General features: G+C 37.5%; 1 protein-coding gene, 1 long non-coding RNA gene and 1 pseudogene across 5 annotated transcripts in view; 1 reads left to right on the forward strand and 2 right to left on the reverse strand.

Annotated features, from left to right (window-relative positions):
* ADAMTS9 (ADAM metallopeptidase with thrombospondin type 1 motif 9) overlaps positions 1 to 22,812 on the forward strand; it is a 153,901-nt gene that overhangs the window by 8,632 nt on the left and 122,457 nt on the right. For 3 of the 4 annotated variants that reach the window (XM_039851774.1, XM_039851777.1, XM_039851776.1), the window contains exons 4-5: positions 20,150 to 20,439; positions 22,671 to 22,754. In XM_039851774.1, the coding sequence (XP_039707708.1) occupies positions 20,150 to 20,439; positions 22,671 to 22,754 (374 nt within the window). The remainder of the gene's footprint in view (positions 1 to 20,149; positions 20,440 to 22,670; positions 22,755 to 22,812) is intronic. The other variant, XM_039851775.1, reaches the window with a different exon arrangement.
* On the reverse strand, positions 182 to 4,320 carry LOC120593807 (uncharacterized). The gene is made up of 4 exons (XR_005650451.1): positions 4,062 to 4,320; positions 3,473 to 3,573; positions 1,786 to 3,327; positions 182 to 818 (listed from the first exon to the last, which is right to left on the reverse strand). It is a non-coding gene; the product is annotated as an uncharacterized LOC120593807 (long non-coding RNA).
* Positions 8,895 to 9,014, reverse strand: LOC120593821 (uncharacterized; annotated as a pseudogene).

Here is a 22,812-nt window from a genome sequence, read left to right on the forward strand (position 1 = left end):
TTACCACAACCCTGTGAGATGGGTATCCTTCTTAATTTCATTGTATTTGGTAAATGAGCTAAGGTTTTAAGAGACAAATCAACTTACCCAAGATCTCACAGCTAGGCACAACACATGTTTGCCTGTCTTATTCCATGACCCGTTTTCTCTGTGCAGGTGTGATGTATGTGTGTGTGTGCATCTGTGTGTGTGTGTATGTGTGTGTGTGAGAGAGAGAGAGACAGAGAGAGAGAGAGAGAGGGAGAGAGAGAGGGAGAGGGAGAAAGACTTAATACCGTAACTCAAAAAGTCCTCAAGATTTATTTTTTTAATTAATTACCCAAGTCAGTGGACATTTGATTTGATTTTCTGGGCTAGAGGACAAGTCATTGTCAAAAATCTTGTTTAAAACACATAGAGGAGAAAATCTGAAAAGGTGAGGATTGAGGACAATGGAAGATGCCTTACTTTTTCAGAAAAGCTTATTTAGATTCTAGTCATTATTGGTATTGGGACCTTTAAGTGCTACATTTCATATCACCACAGCCAACATTTATTTTTCCTTCTGTTTTTTGCTTGCCAGTGACCAATATGGCAAGCCCTTCTTTCATCCCGTGTGATGTATCAGGAGCCCAGCAGTTTTGATTGGCTCTTCCAAAGGTCGCTGCTGGACTATGCCACTCTGGTTTCTCTCTTCCAGCCTCTTCTGCACCCCTTCTTTGAATTCAGATGTAGGAGGCTCAGAACATTTGGAGAGAACTTGGGAATATGGCACAATTCACCAGCAACCATTAGAATGATGGACCAGAAGGTCATGGAAACCTCTGAGATCAGGTAGCCTTTGCACAGAGAGTAAAAATAAGTGGGGAGCGGAAGTCCCTCTGGCCAGAGAGGAAGATATCTTCTTTGTAAATATCAATACAGTCAGCTTCAGAGATTTCCCCCCAAGTATAGTGGTTGGTAACCAAGAGTAAATTTTAGAAGTACCCTGGGAGCCTCATACAAGCTCAGATTCTTTAAAAACAAACAAACAAACTTCTCTACCAGCCAAGTGAGATGGTGCAAGAATTAGTGGATTTACTAAGTGCTCCAGGTGATTTAGAAATTCAGCTAAATGGGAGAGTCCCTGCTAAAGTTGGATTTGAGGCAGTCACCATTGTCTATAGCTTGCTGCTTGCTTTGCCCTGGACTTGGCTTTATCCATTATTGTTTTCTATGTCTTCTATTCTCATTTAATCTGGAGGAAACATTAGCAGTCCTCTGTAGGCCACTATGCTAATTCAGTAGAGGTAAGCAAACCCAGTAGTCCTGGGATGTTAAGTTATTTATTTACAGAGTGATACACTATTATTCAATACCAACGCATAAGAATTTAAGATAGCCCAAGCCTTGGAACAGGCCCCTGGAAGCCCCCTTCTGACACGTTTAGGTGTAACCTTTAGCTGCTGAATCATGGGAGTCTGCCAAGGCAGGGCACGGTGGCTATTATACTACTTCCTGCAGATGGAATATAAGTCTTGCTCATTTCTGATTCTTCATGTATGTCTAATTTCAAAAAAAAAACAATTCTGAGATAGCATATTAAAAAGACATGCATAGAGCAGTTTACAGAGTGAAAGCTTCATAGGTTTAGAAAGGTGTCTATAACTTAATTTATCCATTCACGTAGGTATTTATTTATGCAGCCTTAAAGTACTTATTGAGTAACTCCTCTGTGCCATCAGGATAAAATCAGGAATCATTTTTACTCCAGTTATTTATATGACCTCAAGCACATTTAGAGCATGAAGTAAGAATAACATGTACCTTCCAAGGGTGTAGTCAGGACTGAGTATCAAATGATGACAGCTCCCACAACAGTGTTCAGCAGATGGTAGACAATTACTGAATGGAAGAGTCTTTTAAAAAGATGATGAAAGTAGAAATTAAAACACCATAGCAAAGGAAGGAAAACTCAGAATACCAAGCCCAAAGCTAATCGGGTTCTTGTGATTAAGCTTAGAGCTTCTTGATAAACCGGTCATAAAGGCCTTATGGGACTTGACGAAGGTCACCCTGCTAGTCAGTGGCAGGGCTGAGAGCCCTTTCTGTCTGCTTGTTTCCTCTATACCTAGTGCAGCATTTTAAGATTTTGTTTTTTGCACGTTCCTCTTGGCCCAGTGGCAGCCTTTCTTGGAGTGTCTCTGTTTCGCCGTCATTGGTTATGTCTGTGTATATATTTGGGACACCTGAGTATATCTACACTTATTTGTGATTTTCATCCTGTTTGTAAGTTCCTCAGGATTCAGGATGGGGTGTGGAGAGTATCCTCTTTCCTATGATGTGCCCTTGTGACTACAGTGTCCCCTACACAATGGGTCCTCAGTAGAGTTCACTGAGCTGACCGCCTGCCCACATACCAGGGGGGCCGAGTGGCAGGCCCATGGGAGACATTCAGGAGAGTGTGTTGCTTTTGTAAACCACTGTCTGCCAATCCTTCACATTGCATTTCCAGATGAAACCCCAAGTTCTGTCACGTAGACACTCTCTATTTGACACTGAATTTTGCGCAGGAGAATTTAGTTGTTCTTATCAGTGTGATAGACATGCTTTCTGGTAGATGAGTGAGAAAAAGGCAGGGGAGAAGGGCAACAGAAGACTTTTGTTTGCCTGAGCCTGAAAGACAGTGTTTTTCTGTTACTAAAATACCTCTCTCATCCTCCCATCTCAGCAAGGCCAGCTGCGTTTTGTTTCTTAAGGCATTTAGGAATTGTATATTCATTGACCCATCAATGCAACTTCTCTGGAAAGAATTGGACAATTTTGTAAAGGCTTTTACGAGAGAATACTTAGTACAGTGTTGTTTATTATAACGAAAGGCTAGAAACAACCTAAGTGCCCATCAGTGAAAGACAGATAAATAACTTACAAGGTACACATTCAATGGATTCCTATGCAGCCATTAAAAATGATGGCATAGAAATATATATAAACACAGAAATATATATATATATATATTAAGTGATTGGGCAGTGATAATTTAGTATATATGATATGATCTCATTTTTTAAAAAATAATAAAGTGCATGTGGATGCACATGTGTGTAAAGAAAAAGTCTGACGCAATATGCAGAAAAATATCAACAGATTATTTCTGATTGGCAGGAACGTAGGCCATCTTTACCACTGAATTTTATATTCTTATATTTTTTGCCATGATTCTATAATAGTTTCATAATAAGAAAATGTATTTTAAAAAGAAATGAGGGTGGTGGATTGTAGTTATTTTGTAGCCTCATGTCACCAGAGACCAACAGCCAAACCAAGATCCCATTCTCTTCTCTTCTCTTCTCTTTCTCTTTTCTCTTTCTGGAATGAGACAGTCTCAATAACCAGACAGATAAAAATCCTGCCTTGCGGCTACTTCTTTGGGACACCGGGACTAGTCAAAGCTGAGGGTTCTTCTCCACCCAGCTAAAGTGCCTTATACCTATTGGAATGACTTTGGAATTACCATGGTTTAGTCTCCATGAGGCACTGGGGACTCTGTCCATCGCTCCCATTAGAATGTACTGTCACTTCTTGGTAGGGCTCCCAAGGATACAATCATAAAGGCTGGAAAATATAAGATGATAATTAAAGCCATCATTTGGTGGACTCCTATTATAAGTATATGGGCTCTCTGGCAGGATTTTTTAAATGCGTTCCTAGAATTTGATAATATTCCATACATTATCATATGTAAGTCATTCATCAACACTAAAGGTAGGTATTATTATCTTCATTTTACAGTTGAGAAAATTACAGCTCAGAGAAGCTGAGCAACTTGTCCAAAGTCACACAGCTAGTAGAAAGTAGGGCCAGCACGAACCCAGATCTGATTCCAGGGTGCTACACTGTGGGCCAAATTACATTGAAAACACAGCAGAAGAAGCTGCCATCTCTAAAATCTTTTTTAACTTAAGTTTTCAAAGCATCTTTTTTGACTTCCATCTAATCTAACTTCTAAATGATACTAATAATGGCTAACATTTGTTGAGCATGCATTATGTGACAGGCACTGTCCCACATGTTTTACCTAGATTATATATTTCAATGCTTACCTCAACCTCCATTTTGCAGATGGGAAGTCAGAGACACAGAGAAGTCCGTGAAGTTGATTTACCTAAGGTCACAAAGTTCATAAACATACCCTTTGTCCCGATCTAGTTAGAGGATTTTTTTGGCCTGCCCCTTTGTTGATTGGATAGTATTCACATATGAATTACTTTTGATGGCAGGATTTTTAAAATGCCTTCCTAGAATTTGATTTGATTTGAGGAGGGCTGCCTGGTGCCCAGAATTCCCACCCAGACTCTAATGACTCACTGAGGCCTTGTGTCTCCAGCATACCTCTGTTGGAGTATATACTTGTTACACATTAACCTCTTAGATCCTATTAATAATTTAGCATAGATTAGCTGATTAGATTAGTTGTCCTGCGAGTCAGGCCCAAATGGAGTGAGAGACAGAGCTAGGGAGTATACCTCTAAGGGGGATTTAAGTAAACAATTCTGGGACAGCTCCAGAGTTCCAGGCAGTAACAGAAGCTTTGGCTGACCTCAGTCCTGTCTGAGCCCAAGCGGGTCGTTGATTGCTGGCTAATTAGTGATTGCAGCAAAAAGCTAGACTGCCTCCATTTTCCCACACACTTTCATATCTTCAGATCCTTTCCCCTCAGCATTTCAGGCTGTGAACATAAGAACAGGCAACATTCGTGTGCTGGGCAACATGAAAGCACGTTGTGGGTAATTTTATTTATTCCTGGAACAGCCCACTAGGAGCAAGATGCTCCAGTTATTCTCATTTTACCAATGAGAAAACCAAACTCAGAGAGGTCAATGAACTTGTCCACAGTGTGTAAAGGAAACAGCCGGCACTCCAGCCCAGGACTGATTTGATCTTTAAAGATAGTTTCTGCCATATGGTTTATTGTTTTGGCTTAATTTCCTCTCCCTTACCCCTTCTGGTTCCTCATCAATCTATACCTTTTTCTCTTTTTTATATTCCTCAATAAATTTGTGATTAATAAACAGTCAATATAAACAATGACCACTAAAATCCTTTGTAAGTTATTAGAAAATTATTGTTTTAAATAACTGAATTCTTGAGCTTATTTCTTCAGCTTTATATTCTTTGTGCTATTTATATAAAATTATTACTCTTTAAACATTGGAGTTAATAGTGCAATACTCCAATAAAGTCATTAAAGGATAGTAAAAAAAAAGCTTCTAATACAGGTACAGTTTCTTCTTTCATTTGTTCTCATTTATTCACTGATTTCTTTTTTAACTTTTCATTTTGTTTTTTAAAAAGTAGAAGCAATGGTAAAACGAACCATCTACATTTAACAATGACAAAGAATTTTCCGCATTTGCATCTTAATTTTCCTTTTTGCTAGAATATTTTAAACTAAACCCAGGTATCATGACATTTCCTCTCTAAGTAGTCCAATATACATGTCTGAAAAATGAAAATAGTTTCTTACATAACTAACATTATCATGATGAGCAAAGTCACTAATTTCTTCATATCGCCTAAACAAGTACCTATATTAAAATGTTTCCAATTGTCCCCAAAATGCCTTTGTGTGGTCCATTTGTTTAGATCTGGTTCTAAACAATGTCCACACATTGCAATTGGTTGTTATGTCTCTTAAGTAACTTTTCACTTTGTTGTCATTGTCGTTAAAACTGTTGTTTTCATTCTAGTTTTAGTTTTGCTCCCTATGGCCCTTTTTTTCCTTTCTACTTCTTTTACTCTTTGATTTGCCTTTATCATCATAAGCTTAGGCTTTATTTGCAACAATTTGAAAGAGTATAGAGTCAGCCCTCAAATCCAGAGCAGGTACCAAGAACAAAGCCACTAGAACAAGCCACTTATCCAAGTAATTTTATTGAGCACAAAAGGCAGTGTGATTAGGTGATTTTTTGACCCTTTGTCTGAAGTATCTTGATAGCCCTTTTTTTTTTTTTTTTTTTTTTTAATCTGCTAGTAGAAAGATCTTCATTTTACGGGATTTACTAAGAGGACCTTATCTACCTACTATTCAAGGATTTTACTCATCTATGTTTTTAAACCCAGAAGAGACAGTTTGCTGTTGGGAATGTAAAATGTTCTTACATTTGGACCTGAAATGAGGGCTTCTTGATGTATGACATGCTTTCCTGTCCCTCCCACCAGCGCTTTTGGTAACTTCTGGATCCAGAGACAGCCTGAGGGCTGCCTGCTTCACCTTCCATCCCCAAATCAGGATTTTCTCTGTTGTCACTGCTTCAGAAACCCATTCTCTGCTGAGGAAAAAGGATCATACAGATATTTTCTCATTTGTTCGTCTTCCTAGTAACCCCCTGAAACAGATTAAGATGTATGTCCCCTCTAAAGAAGAGTTGTAAGACATGGCAGAAGCCTAGGGCAGAGGGTTGGTTGGGGTCAGGTGGGCAGGCTGACAGAGGCGGGGTGTGTCTGGGGTTAATGTGAGGGCCCTCAGACTCTTTACCTAAGTGAACTGTCTTTTTGAACTAAGATATTGTGGGATCTTTTGGTGAACTGCATCTGAGGGAGATAAACCCCTCATTTAAAAAAAAAAGCACTATTTTGTCATTTGAGTTTTAAATTTTTAAACTTTGAATCTGCTAAAATTAGGTTCTTTATGATCATCAGAGTATTATACAATCATTTTGTAGCCATTTATGGGTGACCAAAGTCTGTCCAGACTTCTGCATAGATGTTCTGTACAATTGAAAATCATTAATAAATAGGAAGCATTCTGAATATCACAAAAAGGAACATGAGGAAATGCAAGATATAATGGTTTGATGAGTTTTGAGATGGAACAAAATCAAATGAACGGCAAATGTTGACAAATGTTTTCTTTTTTATTGATCCTCATCTCTCATGTGACATTAGAATTAGAGTGGGGTGTTGAAATGCAGTTGGCCTATGGTGTGTGGAAAAACTTCAAGTTGATGTGATCGGCCTCAGCATTTTCTGTTAAGTTTATTTTTTTACAATTTTTTTTCTAGTTTTATCTTTCCATTTTTCTATTACGGTATAATTTCCATGCAGTAACTGTCATTCTTTATATTCTGCAAGTTTCAGCAAATGCATACAGTCGTGTAACCATCATCACAGTCAAGATAGAGAATAATTCCTAGTGCCCTTTGCAGTCAGTGCCCTGTTTTCTGTCTCTAAAGTTTAGCATGTCATATAAATAGAATAACTAAGCATAGTGCTTTTGAGGTTCATCTGGGTGTTTCCTTTATCAATGATTCATATATTTTTTTTTTAATTGTGCGTAGTGTTCCATTGTATGGATATACTATAGTTTGTTTAGCCAATACCAGTTGAGGGACAATATTTTGACAATTACAGATGAAACCATTACCAATATTTGCATACAGGTTTTTGAGTCAACATAAGTTTTCATTTCATTTAGGTAAATACTTAGGAGTGAGATCACTGGGTTATATGGTAAGAATATGTTTAACTTTGTAAGAAACTGCCCATCTATTTTTCAAAGTGAGAGTACCATTTTAAAGTCCCACCAGCAGGAAATAAAACTTCCATTTCCACCATACTCTTGCTAGCACTTGGTATTACTGATACTTTGTTTGTTTGTTTGTTTAATTTTAGCCATTCTAATAGATTTGTAGTGGTATTTCATCATAGTTTTAATTTGCTTTTCCCTAATGGCTAAGCATATATTTATGTCTTTATGTGCTTATTTGCCATCCGTGTATCTTCTTTGGTAAAGTCTCTATTCAAATCTTTTGCCCATTAAAAAAAAATTGGAATGTTTTCTTATTGAAATTTGAGTGTTTTCCATGTATTCTGGATATAAGCTCTTTATCAGATAAGTAGTTTGCAAATATTTTCCCCGAGACTATGGCTTGTTCTTTTCATTGTCTTCATTTACAGACACTTATTTCATACACGGCTTCCTTATTTTATTGCAAGCATTTCACGCACCATAGATTTCATGCTGTCACAGGACCACACTGCAGGAAAGAGTAATGGAGAACACCGTATAGAGTTTGTCCAAGATATAGCAGAAGAGCAATGGAGTAGGAAAGACTTATTTAGGACTTGTTATTTAAAATCATTGCATATGCCAACAGAAAAGGCATGATATTGTTTTTTATTTCTAATTTGCATCTACAAGCACGACTGTCAATTTTAAGTCAGTCTACTTTATGATGGGAACGTGTTCTCTTGGCTAGTAGGTTAAAGAATTACAAAGGAAGCTTTGGATACCTAAGAATGCAACTGTGTTCTTTTGCTCATAATGCACACAGGAGAGAAAGAGAAAGGCAGAGGACAGTGAGACAGAGTAGACATAGAAGAGTCAGTGGTTTGAGATTAATCCCTGTATGACCACAAGCTTTTAGGGAAAGAGAAATGGGAGATATGACCCCATTATCTCCCAAAGTTCTTATCCTGTGCTTTGTGGACAATATAAGAGTTTGTCCAAAGGTAACTTTGATAATGCACTGTTTTTTGGTTTTTGTTTTTTAAGAGAGTTTCCTAATCCTCACATTAGGTGCTATTCTAGTGTAAATCAGATTAGAGAGAATGAAAGTGGTTTTCAGAAACTGTTATCTGTTTTAGCATGTCCAAAATAAAAACTTTACAGTAAGTATTGGAGATAGTGTACACCGTACCATCCTTGACATTATTTAACACCAGCTACAGCCCACCTGTTTTGTGCTGGTCTGTCTCTGTTGGTGTTATTCTGTCTCCTCTTACCTGCTCACTCTGCCTACTGTTTAGTCATTTCTTCTATACCCTCTCTAAGAGTGACAGAAGAGGCCAAGAGACTCTGTTGGGTTTTGTCCCCTTTGAACCTTAGGACTTCATTTTTCGGCATTATTCACTTTTTTTTTTTTTTTTTTAAATGCCTACAGCACCTGGTATTCCTAGGTAGTCTCCCATCTAAGTACTAACCAGGCCCAACCCTGCTAAGCTTCCGAGATCAGACGAGTATCGGGCACGTTCAGGGTGGCATGGCTGTAGACCAGCATTATTCACTTTTATCTTGTAAAATATGAGAACTCATGCATTTTTAATACTGGAGAGGATTTTAGAGAGAACTTCTGTTCCAGTCTTTCACTTCGTGATAATAAGATCAGGCTCAGAATTTTGAAGGGATTCATAAGCTTGGAGCTAGAATAAATGGGAAAATGGGTCCTGAACACAGGACTCTTACTTACCAGTCCTGTGTTCTTTCCAGGCTGCAAATCAAGGGAAAGCTGTCTGTTAAAGATGCCTAGAAATAGGATGTTCAAAAGTGCTACTCAAATGAGATTTTGGTAGTGCCACTGGATTTAAGTGTAAGAACAATTAAGAATAAACTAGTGAGATCATTTAAGTTATCTCAAGGTTAGGGAGAAAGATATTAGGCTTTTAATTTATTTAAGGAATAATTTACAGCAAGAGCCGAATTTACAGCAACTAACTACCTGAGCTGGGCCAGGGTGTGGGTGCCGCAGGAAGGTGGCCTATGGTTGGGAGGGTTCCTAGTGAGTTCCACTACAATCAGTATAGCATGCCCTTGCAACCACTCATTGCCATGGTCACAGGAACATGGACATCAGGACAAGAAAGAGTTTGTACTGCAGGCAGTGGTGTATAAACTCGTCCTCAGTCCTGTGTAAACTGGGAGACTTGTGTATCAAAGGAATGTAGGAGATATGCTCTCCAGGAGCTGCTTAGAAGCCTTTTTAAAGAGCTCCTGCCCATCTGCTCTTTAATCTCTGATATGGGAGTGATACTTCGACCCACCACAGGCATTATGTTCATTCAACCTCAGGGCCACCCACAAGCTGCAACAAATGTCAGATAGCAGGAAGCCCTGCAGCCACTTCATTCTTGCAGCCTTAAGAGTACTCACCTTCAGGAATGAGTCACCACAGCCAATACCACCCATAGAGCACCTACTATGCCCCAGGTCCTGTTTTACTGCTTTATATGTATTAAGATATTTAACTTCCCTGTGAGGAAGGACCCATTATCATCCCCATTTCACAGATGAGGAAAGCGAGGATTTAAGTGACTTGCCCAGGGTCACACAGATTAAATGTGGAGCAGCTGGGATTTGAACACTGGTCTCTGACTCTCAACCTCAAACTCTTATTTAGCATATCACCTTGCCTCTCTCTAGTATTTACTCTGAAAACACTTAATGCCTGGAATGCACCATCCTATACAGTAGCCAGTAGTCCCCTGTGTCTCCTGAGCACTTGAAATGTGGCTACTGCCACATGTTGAAATGACAATATTTGAGATATCTGGATAACATAGAAAATATTATTAAGGTTAATTTTATCTGTTTCTTTGACTTTTTTTTTTTTTTAATGTGGCTACTAGAAATTCTTACCTTCCAAGTGTGGCTCACATTTTATTTCTACTAGAGAGTGCTGGCCTAGAAGATCTCAAGCCATGTCACAAAAGGGCCTGAGAGGGAGCCATCAAAAGCAGACCACAGATAGTGCAGAGTGGCTGTGGGTAGCTGACACCTCACCAACCAGAAAGGCCAGACTCCCCTGACTGCTAAGAGTTGGAATGAGTCAAAACCAACATTTCCCAAAGAGCATTTTGCAGGGTATTAATAGCAAAACCAAACAGTCTCTGAGTAAAATATAATCTCGGGTATGTTCAGCATTTTATACTCCTTCAAATAGATATTCTTTAAATATTCTCTCAAGTTGTTTCAAGTGTGCCTCAGTTTTCTCATTTGTGTAATGAAGATAATAATCCCTACCATATCTAGTTGTTGTGATGAATAATCAGATTAATCCAAAGAAAGTGCTTAGAAGAGTTCCTGACACAGAGGAGAGCACCCAACAAATGTTAGCCAGTATTATCAGAACAGTAGTCATGGTTGCTACATCTAGTTGGAGGAGCTGCAGGATGGTGAATGAGGAAGCGTACAGCAGAGCCTTTGGGGGTAGTGCCCAGCTTGCATACCTAAATTAGCAAGTTTAACTCCCCAGTTTGCTGGAGGCACTCGCCCCTTAGAAGATAGTGTGGTGACTCTCAGACATGCCTCCCACTAGCCACCATCCCCCACAGCCCCTTGAACTGCAACAAGCTTCTCAATTGTTTTCTTCCAACAGCATCTTCTCTCCCTGAGAAGAAGCCCTTCAGTACACTCCTCTCCATCTCTTTCTATTTCCAGAGATGCTGAGTCCCCATCACCTGTCCCACAAACTGACCAAGATCTCACAAGTTTCCCCATTACACGGTTAAAAAAATGTAAACTGGTTTCTTTGCCGCAAGACTCCTCAAAGCTCTTAAAATGCTGATGTGCCTGGAGAAAGTCCCAGATGTGAATACTGTGCAAAGTGTTTTTGCAAACCTACTTGATTTGTTTTTGGAAATATCTTCTGGGACTAATGTTCCATAGACCACTCTCAGGGAAACTGTTCACAAGGCTCTGGCCTGCCGAAAAGTAGGCTCAGCAATATCTCTCCCTCCACTGGCCTTTACACTCATTTCCCATTAGTACTGCATGGAGCACTTCCAGACACGGGCATGTCACTTTTTTTTCACCCCAGAGCTCACAGAGAGAGATGGGTTTAGGGACACAATCCTAGTATCCATGGATTCATTGTCATTTTAAAGCTAGCAAATTGAGGACCCTTTAAAAAAATAAAACCTTAGTGAGTTTTCATTCATACCCTTTTAGCTTTTTATATACAGAATAACTCCCCCCCACCCCACCCGACCTGCCCCACCCCTAACGTCAGCTCTTCCTCCACCCAGTTTCTGGAAACACATTGTTCTTTATCATTAGAACATCATTGGTTTTATGGCTGTTTTTGTTTTTATGTTTTATCTTTTTTCCCCCACATCTACCTTGTTTATCCATCTTCCTCTGGTTCCAGGAGACTATTTCTCCTGTCCTGTGGAGGCCTTGTCTGAAGGCTTCGCTAAGTAACTCCTGAGCATACCCAATGAGCGCAGATCTTAGCTCTAACTAGAACAAAAACAGCCAGGGAACTGTCATGGCTTCCACTTTTTGCTCCCAGTGTGTTATCAGGCCTTGGAGCCAGTTGAGAAGTGGAAGTGTTTGCATTTGTTTACATCTAATTAAGCCTCAGACTCTTCTTCTCACTATCAGTCTGCATGTGTTTGTTACCTAGATTGATAGCCCTGTGAGAGCAGAGCCTGGCCTTTAGAGCCTTCAGTTCCTTCCCTCCCTCTCTCCCTCCCTCCCTCCTTTTGGTTCTTCCTTTTCCCTCTCCTTTCCTTTAGAAGATTCTTTCTAAAACAAAATTGTTTTGTTTCAGAAACCTCAATGTCAACACACTAATTTACAAACAGGATATTTTGCATACTACCAGTGAAACAATAACAGCTAATAATTTTTATCACATGACATATTTAATAGATCCCTCCTGTGTGTCACTGCTCTAGGGGGCTTTTATGTGTTATCTCTTTTAACCCTCACAGCTAGCCTTTGAGGTGTACGCTGTTATTGTCCTCCTTTTACAGATGAAGAAACGGAGCCTTAGAGGCAGAAAAGGCTGCTAGAGTAGTGCTAAGGCAGGAATGTGAACCAGGCTAGTCAGGCTTCAGAATCCCAGTGTGAAACCACTAATGGTTCTTGTCCTTCTGGCTGTCCAGCCTAGGTAGAGCGAAAAAGGGACTTGCTAAAAGCCTCGCTCTCCAGTTTTCCCTGTGGTCCTGTGCTGCGACCACACGATCACAAGGTGACTCAGTGCCTTAAGAAAGTTCAGTTAAATTTTTATAAACCTTATGAAAATAGAGAGCAATGATTAACTTCCCAGCTGTTAATGTTAGCATTCGAATCTTCTTAGCCCAACCCCAGTTGGTGGGAAACACTCAATGAGTAACTGCTGAATAAACAAGGCCTGGATGTTATTTTCTAAAATAATTCCAGTTATTTTGTAATGTACTATGCATTTTATTGCATGGCAATGTGAAATGGAGCTCATTTAAAACATTTTTACCAAATAAGCAAATACTAAAGTTTTTGACTGTGAGTTTTTTAAATAATGATACCATCTTAAATTTTTATAATAGTTTCCTTTTAAAAATTGCCCCAAGTTTTATTCTTGTTTTGTTCAACTTACCTAGCCAGTGCCTTTCACAAAATAGGGGCTCAAGTAGTAATTTTTAAAGTCAATTTTCAAAGAATTTTCCATATACTTTCTCATTTAATTCTTAAAAATAGCATCAAAATAAAAGCAAGTATTTACATGCCCATTTAAGAGGTCAGGAAACTGGAGACCAGAAAAGTTTCTTAGAAAACATCATTTCAGGATATAAACAGCTTATAACTTTGAAATTGTTATTGTAAGCCAGAAAATTGTTATTGTGAGACTGTTTGTAACAATCACTCTCCCTTAAGTGATTCCTTTTAGTTCTAACTTACTTTATGACTGGTAAAAATAGAAAAAAAAAATTACATTATTTATTGGGTCCTTTCTATGTGCTAGTATCTTTATATGCATGATCTCCAGTGGTTTCTCAAAGCAACTGTATGAAATTGGTACTGTTCTTATTCAGCTTTACAAGCGGGAGAAAGGAGAGCGAGGAAGTCACTTATTTGCCCAAGTAAAATAGAACTTGAAGCTTGCTCCCTTTAGAGAATGAGCTCTGAGAACACTGGCTATTTACTATTTGTAGTCATCAAGGCCAAAATGGTTTCAAAAGCAGCATTAACTCACATTCTTGGAATACAGTGTTACAACTGTAGTGCCTATAACTTAACACTAGGAAGCATACAACTGCTAGTTAGAGCTTAGTATGCCTGGATTTTGTTTACATGCACACATGAGGGTTCAAATTGCAAAATAATACACGTTTCTCTGAATGAAAGTGTGTATTCGATTCTTGGGTATATCACATGCTTTTTTTTTTTAAGTCTCATTTTTTAGAGCAGTTGTAGGTTCGCAAAAAAATTGAGAGGAGGGTACAGAGATTTCCCTGTCCCCACACACACATAGCCTCCCCACTATCGACATCCCTTCACCAGAGTGGTGCATTTGTTACAATTGATGAACCTACACTGACACATGATGATCACCCGAAGTCCATAATTTACATTATGATTCCCTCTTGGTGGTGTACATTCTGTGGCGAGGACAAATGCATAATGACATATATCTATCATTATGGTGTCATACAGAGTATTTTCAGTACCCCAACAATCCTCTGAATGCTCTTCCTATACATCCCTATCTAGCCACAATCCCTGGCAGCCACTGATATTTTACTGTCGCCACAGTTTTGTCTTTTCCAGAATGTCGCATGATTGGAATCATACAAGATGTAGCCTTTTCAGATTGGCTTCTTTCACTTAGTAAAATGCATTTAAATTTCCTTCAAATCTATTTATGGCTCGTTAGCTCATTTATTTTTAGTGCTGAATAACATTCCCCTGTCTTGGATGTATCACAGTTTATTTATCCATTCTCCCACTGAAGGACATCTTGGTCGCTTCCAACTTTTAGCAATTATGAATAAAGCTACCATAAACATCTACATGCAAGTTTTTGAATGGACATAAGTTTTCAGCTTTTTTGAGTAAATATCAAGGAGCACAACTGCTGGATCATACATTAAGAGTATGGTTAGTAAGAAACACCCAACCTGTCTTCGAAGTGACTGGACCATTCTGCATTTCTACCATCAATGAATAAAAGTTCCTGTTGCTCCATATCCTCATCAGCATTTGTCAGTATTAGTGTTCTGGATTTTAGCCATTCTAATTAGGGTATAGTCATATATCATTGCTGTTTTACTTTGTATTTCCTTGATGAAATATGATGTGGAGCATATTTTCATACACTCATTTGCCATCTGTATATCTTTTTTGGTTCAACTTGCTATTTTAAGATTCGAACTAGGCCAAGTTGCTCATAAACTAGTTTAAAGTAAGCACGAGTAATTATCGAAGAATTCTTAAAGAAAAGAACCATAATAAAGTGATTTCTTATTTCTGAGTATCACATCTGAACTTCAAGAAGAAACATGAAAACGGAGCAGCCACTTTGGAAAACAATCTGGCAGTTCCTCAAAATGTTAAACAGAATTACCATATGACCCAAGAGTTCTACTGCTAGGTATCTGCCCAAGAGAAATATAAACGTGGTCACACAAAAACTTGCACATACTTTGAGTTGTTGGATTCAAATGTCCACCAATTGATGAATGGATTAACCAAATGTGGTATATCGATACAGTGGAATATTATTTGGCAATAGAAAGTAATGGAGTACCGATACATGCTACAACATGGATGAACCTTGAAAATATGCTAAGGGGGAGAAGCCAGACACAAAAAGCCACATATTGTATGACTGTATTTGTATGAGATGCTAGAATAGGAAATATATAGATACAAAGCACAGTTTAGTGATTGCCAGATGCTGGAGGGAGAGGGGAGATGGGGAGTGACTGCTAATGGGTACATGATTTCCTTTTGGGACAATGAAAATATTCTAAAATTAGATAATGGTGATGACTGTACAACTCTATGAATACACTAAAAACCACTGACTTGTATACTTTGAAAGTGTGAAATTTATGGTAGGAAAATTATATCTCACTAAAAAGTAATAATGTGTGGAGAAAAGATCAAAAAATATTTATATTGTGCTTTCCACAAGGATAAAATTTCATTATGTAGCCCATTCTGATAAAACTATTAGCAAAATGACATTGCAAATTTGAAACATTAGCTTCAATTCCATTATGCTAAAAGGTCATTAAAGAGAAACGTGGCTGACTTTCTTTGTATCCTAACAGTATGTGTCACTTGGGAGAAATCATTCCCTGTTATTAACAATTTCTGTTCAGAGGCAAGAGAGTTGTGTTCATATATAGGTTATAATTTCTATTTTCTTTTTCTTTCTTTTTTTTTTGATTCTCAGTAAAAACGTTCATGTGTTTGTAGTGAGTTATTTGAATTACTAAAGCTCATACCATTTTCAATGCTAAATTCAAAATTGCTTGCTAAAATGGTTAATGTGGTAGCAATTAGTTGGGCTAATTAGGTCACTAAATATTATCCTAACCCATTAGGATAAAAGGTCAGATGGATAAAAGACAGGGAAATATTATGTATTAAAAGAGGTTATCAATTCTGAAGAAGTCACTTTATTCTTGCATTTTTATGCTACATAAACTATACTGAATTATTTCTAGGAGACACAGGTTACTTGTAAATGAACCGTCTTCCAGGTATGTTAGAATTTACATGGATTATTCTTTGTTTGAAATCATAGCCTTAATTCATTTCATCTTTGTGATTTAAATAAGTGTTCCTTTTTTTTCTAGTTAGTGCCTTAATTCATGCTCTGGTTTTCCCATGCCCAAATCCTCTCCGATGTTTCTCTGAGACTACACATTTCTTCCCCTTAGGTGTCAAAAAGAATGAATTTTGTACAGTGTTTCTTCAGTGTTTTTCTCACTGCAGGTATACTTTTTGCTAAATAAATCCAATAAATCAAAATATTTACAGAAGACATTGAGGATTATTTACTTTTCACAAACTAAGTGACATTATTTTCGAAGCAGCGTTATTGAGATATAATTCACATACCTTACTATCCATCAATTTAATGTGTCCAATTCAGTGGTTTTTAGTGTATTCACAGATGTGCACAACCATCATCAGAGTCAATTTTAGAACATTTTTTTATCACTTGAAAATGAAACCCTGTACCCCTTAACCTGTCAATCCCCCTATGTCCCACTCACCTCCACTCCTAAACAACTAATTTACTTTCTGTCTCTATAGATTTCCCTATTCTGGATATTTCATATGACTAATCACATAATAGGCGGTCTTTTGCGACTGGCTTCTTTCACTTTATTTTACCAATAAAGTTTATCAAAAAGTTTTATAATCAAGAAGATTTAACAGTTTTAAACATAGATGCACTTTATAATAGAGCAGCAAAATACATGAAGCAAAAACATACAGAAAGGGAGAAATTGACCATTCAACAATAATAGTTGAAAATTTCAATACTCCGTATTCAATAATGGATAGACTAGCTAGGTGAAAGATCAACAAGGAAATAGGAAACTTGAACAACACTATAAACCAACTGTACCTAAAAGATATCTATAGGATACTCTACCCAACAAGAGCAGAATACACATTCTTTCGGAGTATACATGATCCATACTCCAGAATAGATCATATGCTAGGCCAAAAAAAAAATTTTTTTTCAATAAACGTGAAAGGACAGAAGTAATACATAGTATCCTCTGTGACCACAGTAGAATGAAATTAGAAATCAATAACAGAAAAAAACAAACTGGGAAAAAAAATATGTGGAAAGTAAATAGAACATTTGTAAGCAACCAATAGGTCAAAGGAGAAGTTGTAAAATACTTTGAGATGAATTAAAATGAAGACACAACATACCAAAACTTATAAGATGCATCAAAAGCAGCGGTTAGAGGGAAATTTATAGCTGTAAATTTATAGATTCCTCTATTAAGAATGAAGAAATATCTCAAATCAATAATCTAACCTTCCACTTAAAGACATTGAAAAAGGGAGTAAAAACTAAACCTAAAGCAAGCAGAAAGAAGAAACTAATAAGCAGGAATTAATGAAATTGAGAATATGAAAAAAGAGAGACTTTAAACATTTGAAATTTTACTATTATAATAAATATTTATAGAAGACATTAAACAAGGATTATTCGTTTCACAAAATAAGTAACATATTTCCTTAACGTATTTAAAAAACATCAATTTTCAACATGGCTTCTATACACCTGTTGTAAAAAGCTAATCTTTGTGAAAATATCCACCAGGTGCTCTCTTTTTTCCAATTTATATTCAATTTGGAAACTGTCAGTCAGACCATGAGTCCATTTCAATCCCCTCCTTTTGAGAAATCTTGCCTAATAGAGCACCATTTAGGGTGTTGGGCAAATCCATGCCTGATTCCTCTTACCACCACTTCCTGCTCCATGATGTTGGACAAGTTGCTCAATCTCTTTGGGACTTATTTTCCTCATGTGTGACAGAGAGGTTAATTTTCTCAGTCTGAGAGGAATTGTGAGATAATATACACAAAAAAGTTCAATGCCAGGAACATAGTAGGTGCTTGATTAGTATCTAGTGTGTAAACATTTATGATTTAAAAATGGAATGAGCACCTAATTACCCAAATGGAATATGTATAGATATATGAATACATTTGAAAGAGAGACTTGAAGGAAAGAATCTAATGTTGAATCCTATGTACCAGGCTTTAGGCTAGTCATGTTTACCTATAGCTGGACCACGTATATCTTGTTTGACAGTTTGGACTGATTTCACTGTTTTAACAACAACTAAAACACTCAACTTGGGCAAAATATACACACTGGCCTAAATTGATTGTTTTAGCAATAGGTTATAATGGCCAAATATTTGAGCCCGTCAAATACAAAACCAATTACAGTTTAACTTTGTTGGTAGTGTTCTGTATATTATTTACTACTGTAATAAATTCTATTTCTTGTGTCTTAGGTAAGCCTACTTCTTAGTTGTATACTTCTGTTGCCTATTTTAGACTACAAACTAGTGGCTTTTGAAGGAGTTAAGAACAAGCCTCCCCAAGATATGCCATTTTGGCATGGGAGTTATTTTGAGCTGAAGGCAATTGAGACCCTGAAGGCTCACAAGAAATGTTTACCTCTTCCTTAAAGAATTTAAAATAAGGGCCTTGAGCATAATAATAATTGTCACCAGAAATGACTTTTTATGACCTGTGTATAGGGCAGACACTTAATTACTTAACATCTGCTGTTCTTGTCACCCATGACTTTTCTCTCCTCTGAAAGCCAAAGGTGCTTTACCTTCAACCTTTGCTCAGAATTTCACGTATACCTCATTTTAACTTTCTGTCTCTGAACCTTTCATGTATGTGTTAGGGTCTCTGACTCTCTCATGAATGTGGGGTTCCCATACCTATGTATGTAATCAAATTTGGCTATTTCCTCTTGTTAATCTGTCTCATGTTGATTTAATTATTAGAGCAGCCAAAAGAACCTATAAGGGTAGAGGAAAGTGTTTTTCTCCTTCACACATTAAAGCTTTAAAGCACATTTATGAGCTGATAGGCAAGATAACTGATTAAATTATGGTTTTACTCAAAAGGTATTTTGGCAGACATCTTTTTGCTTATTCTGTTTATTGTGTGATTGATGGCTATGAAATTGAATATTCTCACTAACAATACAAGCTGCAAGCCAAGTTTGAAACTAGTGCTTCTCAGAACATTAACACAAATATGAATCACCTGGAGATCTTGTTAAACTGTAGATTCTGATTTATCAGGTCTGAGGTGGGGCCAGAGAGTCTGCATTTTTAACAAGTTTCTGAGGGTTGCCAATGCTACTGGTCCAAGGACTTGCACTTTGAGCGACAAGATTGTGTGGAACCCCAGAGGGCCAGGCAAGAGTTGGAAATGAGTAGAGCTAATCTGTCATTATACATCATGGTCCCAACTGCCTGTTCATACTCTCTGAGTTTAGTCTGCTTTCTTAACTGAGCCCTGAAATAAGCTAATTAAAAAAATTCAGAGGCATCGAATAGCCGTGATTCTATTCTTACATTTTGTGTATTGTAATAATCAAACACAGTAATAGAATAATACCATGTCTACCTTGTTTCCATTTTCTATAGTTCCTTTTTATTATTATTAGCCTGCCCACCTCTCAGACATCTTTATATTGTATCTCATTGAATATCAAAAGCGATGTACATGAAGCATCTCCGTTTCCATTCTTGAGGGCTCTATAGCTGCTTTTGGCTCTTATTGGATCTATGGCAAAGAACAATGAATGGAAATTGCTTAAATCCCAGCAAGACTTTTGATACCAAATGAAAAGACTCATTTGCAATTGTTTTCGGTAAACTCAGGCAGGCCTGATTTTTCTAATACCTTATATGAGCATTTACAGAAACTTCCAGGGAAGCTAATTTCAAGTCTTTAGTCGTTTAGAGGAGAGTGCAGATTGAGGTTCACGTGTAGAGTCCACAGTGTAGAGAACTTGATTTTGTATGTAATTTAACTACAGAGGTGGCATTGTAAGATGTGTCAGATTTGGTTCTTAATATGAAATAGATATGGCTTGAAATGTGATACATACCATCTGATTTGTTACAGAACACAAAAATAGTCACAGTAAAGACAAGAGGAAAACGAGAAGCAGGAAATGGGGAGAAAGGAGTAGCCTGGCCGATGACGTGGCAGTGTTGAAAAGCAGCTTAGCAACAAAGGCCGTTTCTGCCTATGGTAACAAGACGGACAGCACAAGAGAAAAGAGGACCCACAGAAGAACAAAACGTTTTTTATCCTATCCACGGTTTGTAGAAGTGATGGTGGTGGCAGACAAAAAAATGGTTTTATACCATGGAGCAAATCTTCAACACTATATTTTAACTTTAATGTCAATTGTAAGTACATTCAAAAGAAGGTGATTTATGAGGTCCCTAAATGTGCTATTGGGGAATGGGTTTCCACACAGTGCTTTGGAGGATCATTCAGGGCTAGCATTGCAATGATTCGGGCAAGTGACTGAAGAGAACCTAAGATTATTTTATGATGACAACAATGGCCATCAATATCGAGTGTTTATTCTGTGTTAGACAATGTGCTTCTTATTTACAAGGCATCGTTTCTAAGCCTTTTTTTGGCAACTCTGCTGGGTAAGATTATCATCCCATTTCATAGGTAAGAAAACTGAGCCTCAGAGGAGTTAGATCACTTGCCTGTGGTCATGTAAAGCTAGTTAGTGGCTTAGAGACTATATGTGAACTTTGGCTTGTCCAGTGTCCAAAATATATGCTCTTTGTCTGACATATGAACTTGGACAGCCAGGTGTGGGTCTCCAGTAAGACTTTTGGATGCTGGTTGTGAATCAAAGTCACCCATGGAGCCTTTTAAAATGCATCTGCCTGCCTTTATCCTCTTCCTCAGGATTCTAAATAGCCTTGAGATTAGGCCTCAAGCACTAATCTCTCCCTTCACTTTTTTCTTCTCATTTTGAATTGAAAAAACGATAAATTTGCATACTTAAAAAAATCAAACATAACAAAAGACTGTTGATAAATAACAAATGTCCTTCCCTACCCAAGCTCTCAGGTCCCTTCCCAGAGGCAGCCACTATTAAAAGTTTTTTTGCATATGTTTCTAAACAGTTCTGCCCAATAGAGATATAATGAAAGCCACATATATAATTTAAAATTTTCATGTAGCCACATGAAATAAAACAAATAGGTAAAATTAATTTTAGTAATGCATTTTATTTTATATTCAAATACTATTTAAAAAATTATTAATGAGATGTTTTTTTTTGTCATACTAAGTCTTCAAAATCCAGTATGTTATACTCATAGCACATCTCAATTTGGGCTAGCCAAATTTCAAGTGCTCGGTGACCACACGTGGCAGCACATATAGGATAGCACAACTCTGGACATTTCTTAAGCATATATGTATGCATATACAACTTTTTTTCAGACAGACATGGAGCACTGTTCTATACTGTTTTACACATTGCTTCTTTCTTGAACTATTAGCGATTGTTCCCTACAGCAGCCCCTATGATCTTGTCCTTATTCATATTAAGCCTCAGCATAGTATTCCTTTTAATGGACTGACCTTAGTGTATTTGAACCGTAATCTACTTTTAACATATTCTACAAATGAATGTAAAAAAAACAACCATGTTTGGAAACATTGCTTTGGAGTTTCTTCTTCCCTCTCTCTGGCCTATGGTTCTCCTTCTTTCCCTTCACTGTGAACCAGTCTCCCCTGCTCCCCACCTCACAGCCCAATCTGCCTCCCCTCTGCCCTCCCGTTACCCGTCTTCTCCATGCTCAGTCCCATGTGCCCATCCCTCTCCTGTCCTGGAACAGAAAAAGAAAAACCTATCAGACCTTGCAGACTCAACAACATGTCTATCCCATAAATTCAGACCTGTCATAAGAATTTCAGTTGTGAGCATGGACTTTGGATCAAACACATAGGTTTAGAGTTCTGGCTCTGCTACTCACCACTGTCTAGTCTTGGACGAGTTACTTAATTTCTCTGAGCCTTAGTTTCCTCATTTCTTGAGCAGAGACTAGAATAACACCTAGCTATAGGACTAAATGCAAATGCATATGCAGTTTTCAGCAAGGATCTAGTCCACAATAAGCATTTAATGAATGTTAGCTCTCATAATTAACAATAATAATGGGAAAAAAAAATAGGTTACCAGGTTGCAGAGAACACAAATGTGTGGTAAACATGAAAAACGGCAAAAATGTATTAGCAAAAATGTGGACAATGTGAGATTCCAAAATTTGGCAATCTGAGACTTCAGCTGGGATGAAAGAGCTTGGTCAAAAATTAATATCTAGTGTTTTGGCATAGAGAACTATTAAATGGTGCGGCCATGCAATTCGCAAAGAAAACACCTTAAAATTCAAATTCGTTAGAATTTATCATTATTTAAAACTGCCATCTATGAATTTTACAAAGAGACTTTTAATAAATGTTTGTCGAATACATGAAAATTTAAAACTAAAAACTCATATGTTGCATGAAATGTAAAAAGAAGTGGAACCCCACGTAAGAAGTGAATTGCTTATTGCTTACACGGAGTTCACAATTAACTTTGAAAAATTTATCTCGGTTGCAGGTAGCCTCTATCTATAAAGACCCCAGTATTGGAAATTTAATTAATATTGTTATTGTGAACTTAGTTGTGATTCATAATGAACAGGTAATAAAGTTTTTTTCTTCTTTCTTCTATCTGTATCCGAAATGGCATATCTAGTTGG

This window comes from Pteropus medius, unplaced genomic scaffold, assembly GCF_902729225.1.
Source record: "Pteropus medius unplaced genomic scaffold, Ma_sr-lr_union100, whole genome shotgun sequence".
NCBI classification, from domain to species: Eukaryota; Metazoa; Chordata; class Mammalia; order Chiroptera; family Pteropodidae; genus Pteropus; species Pteropus medius.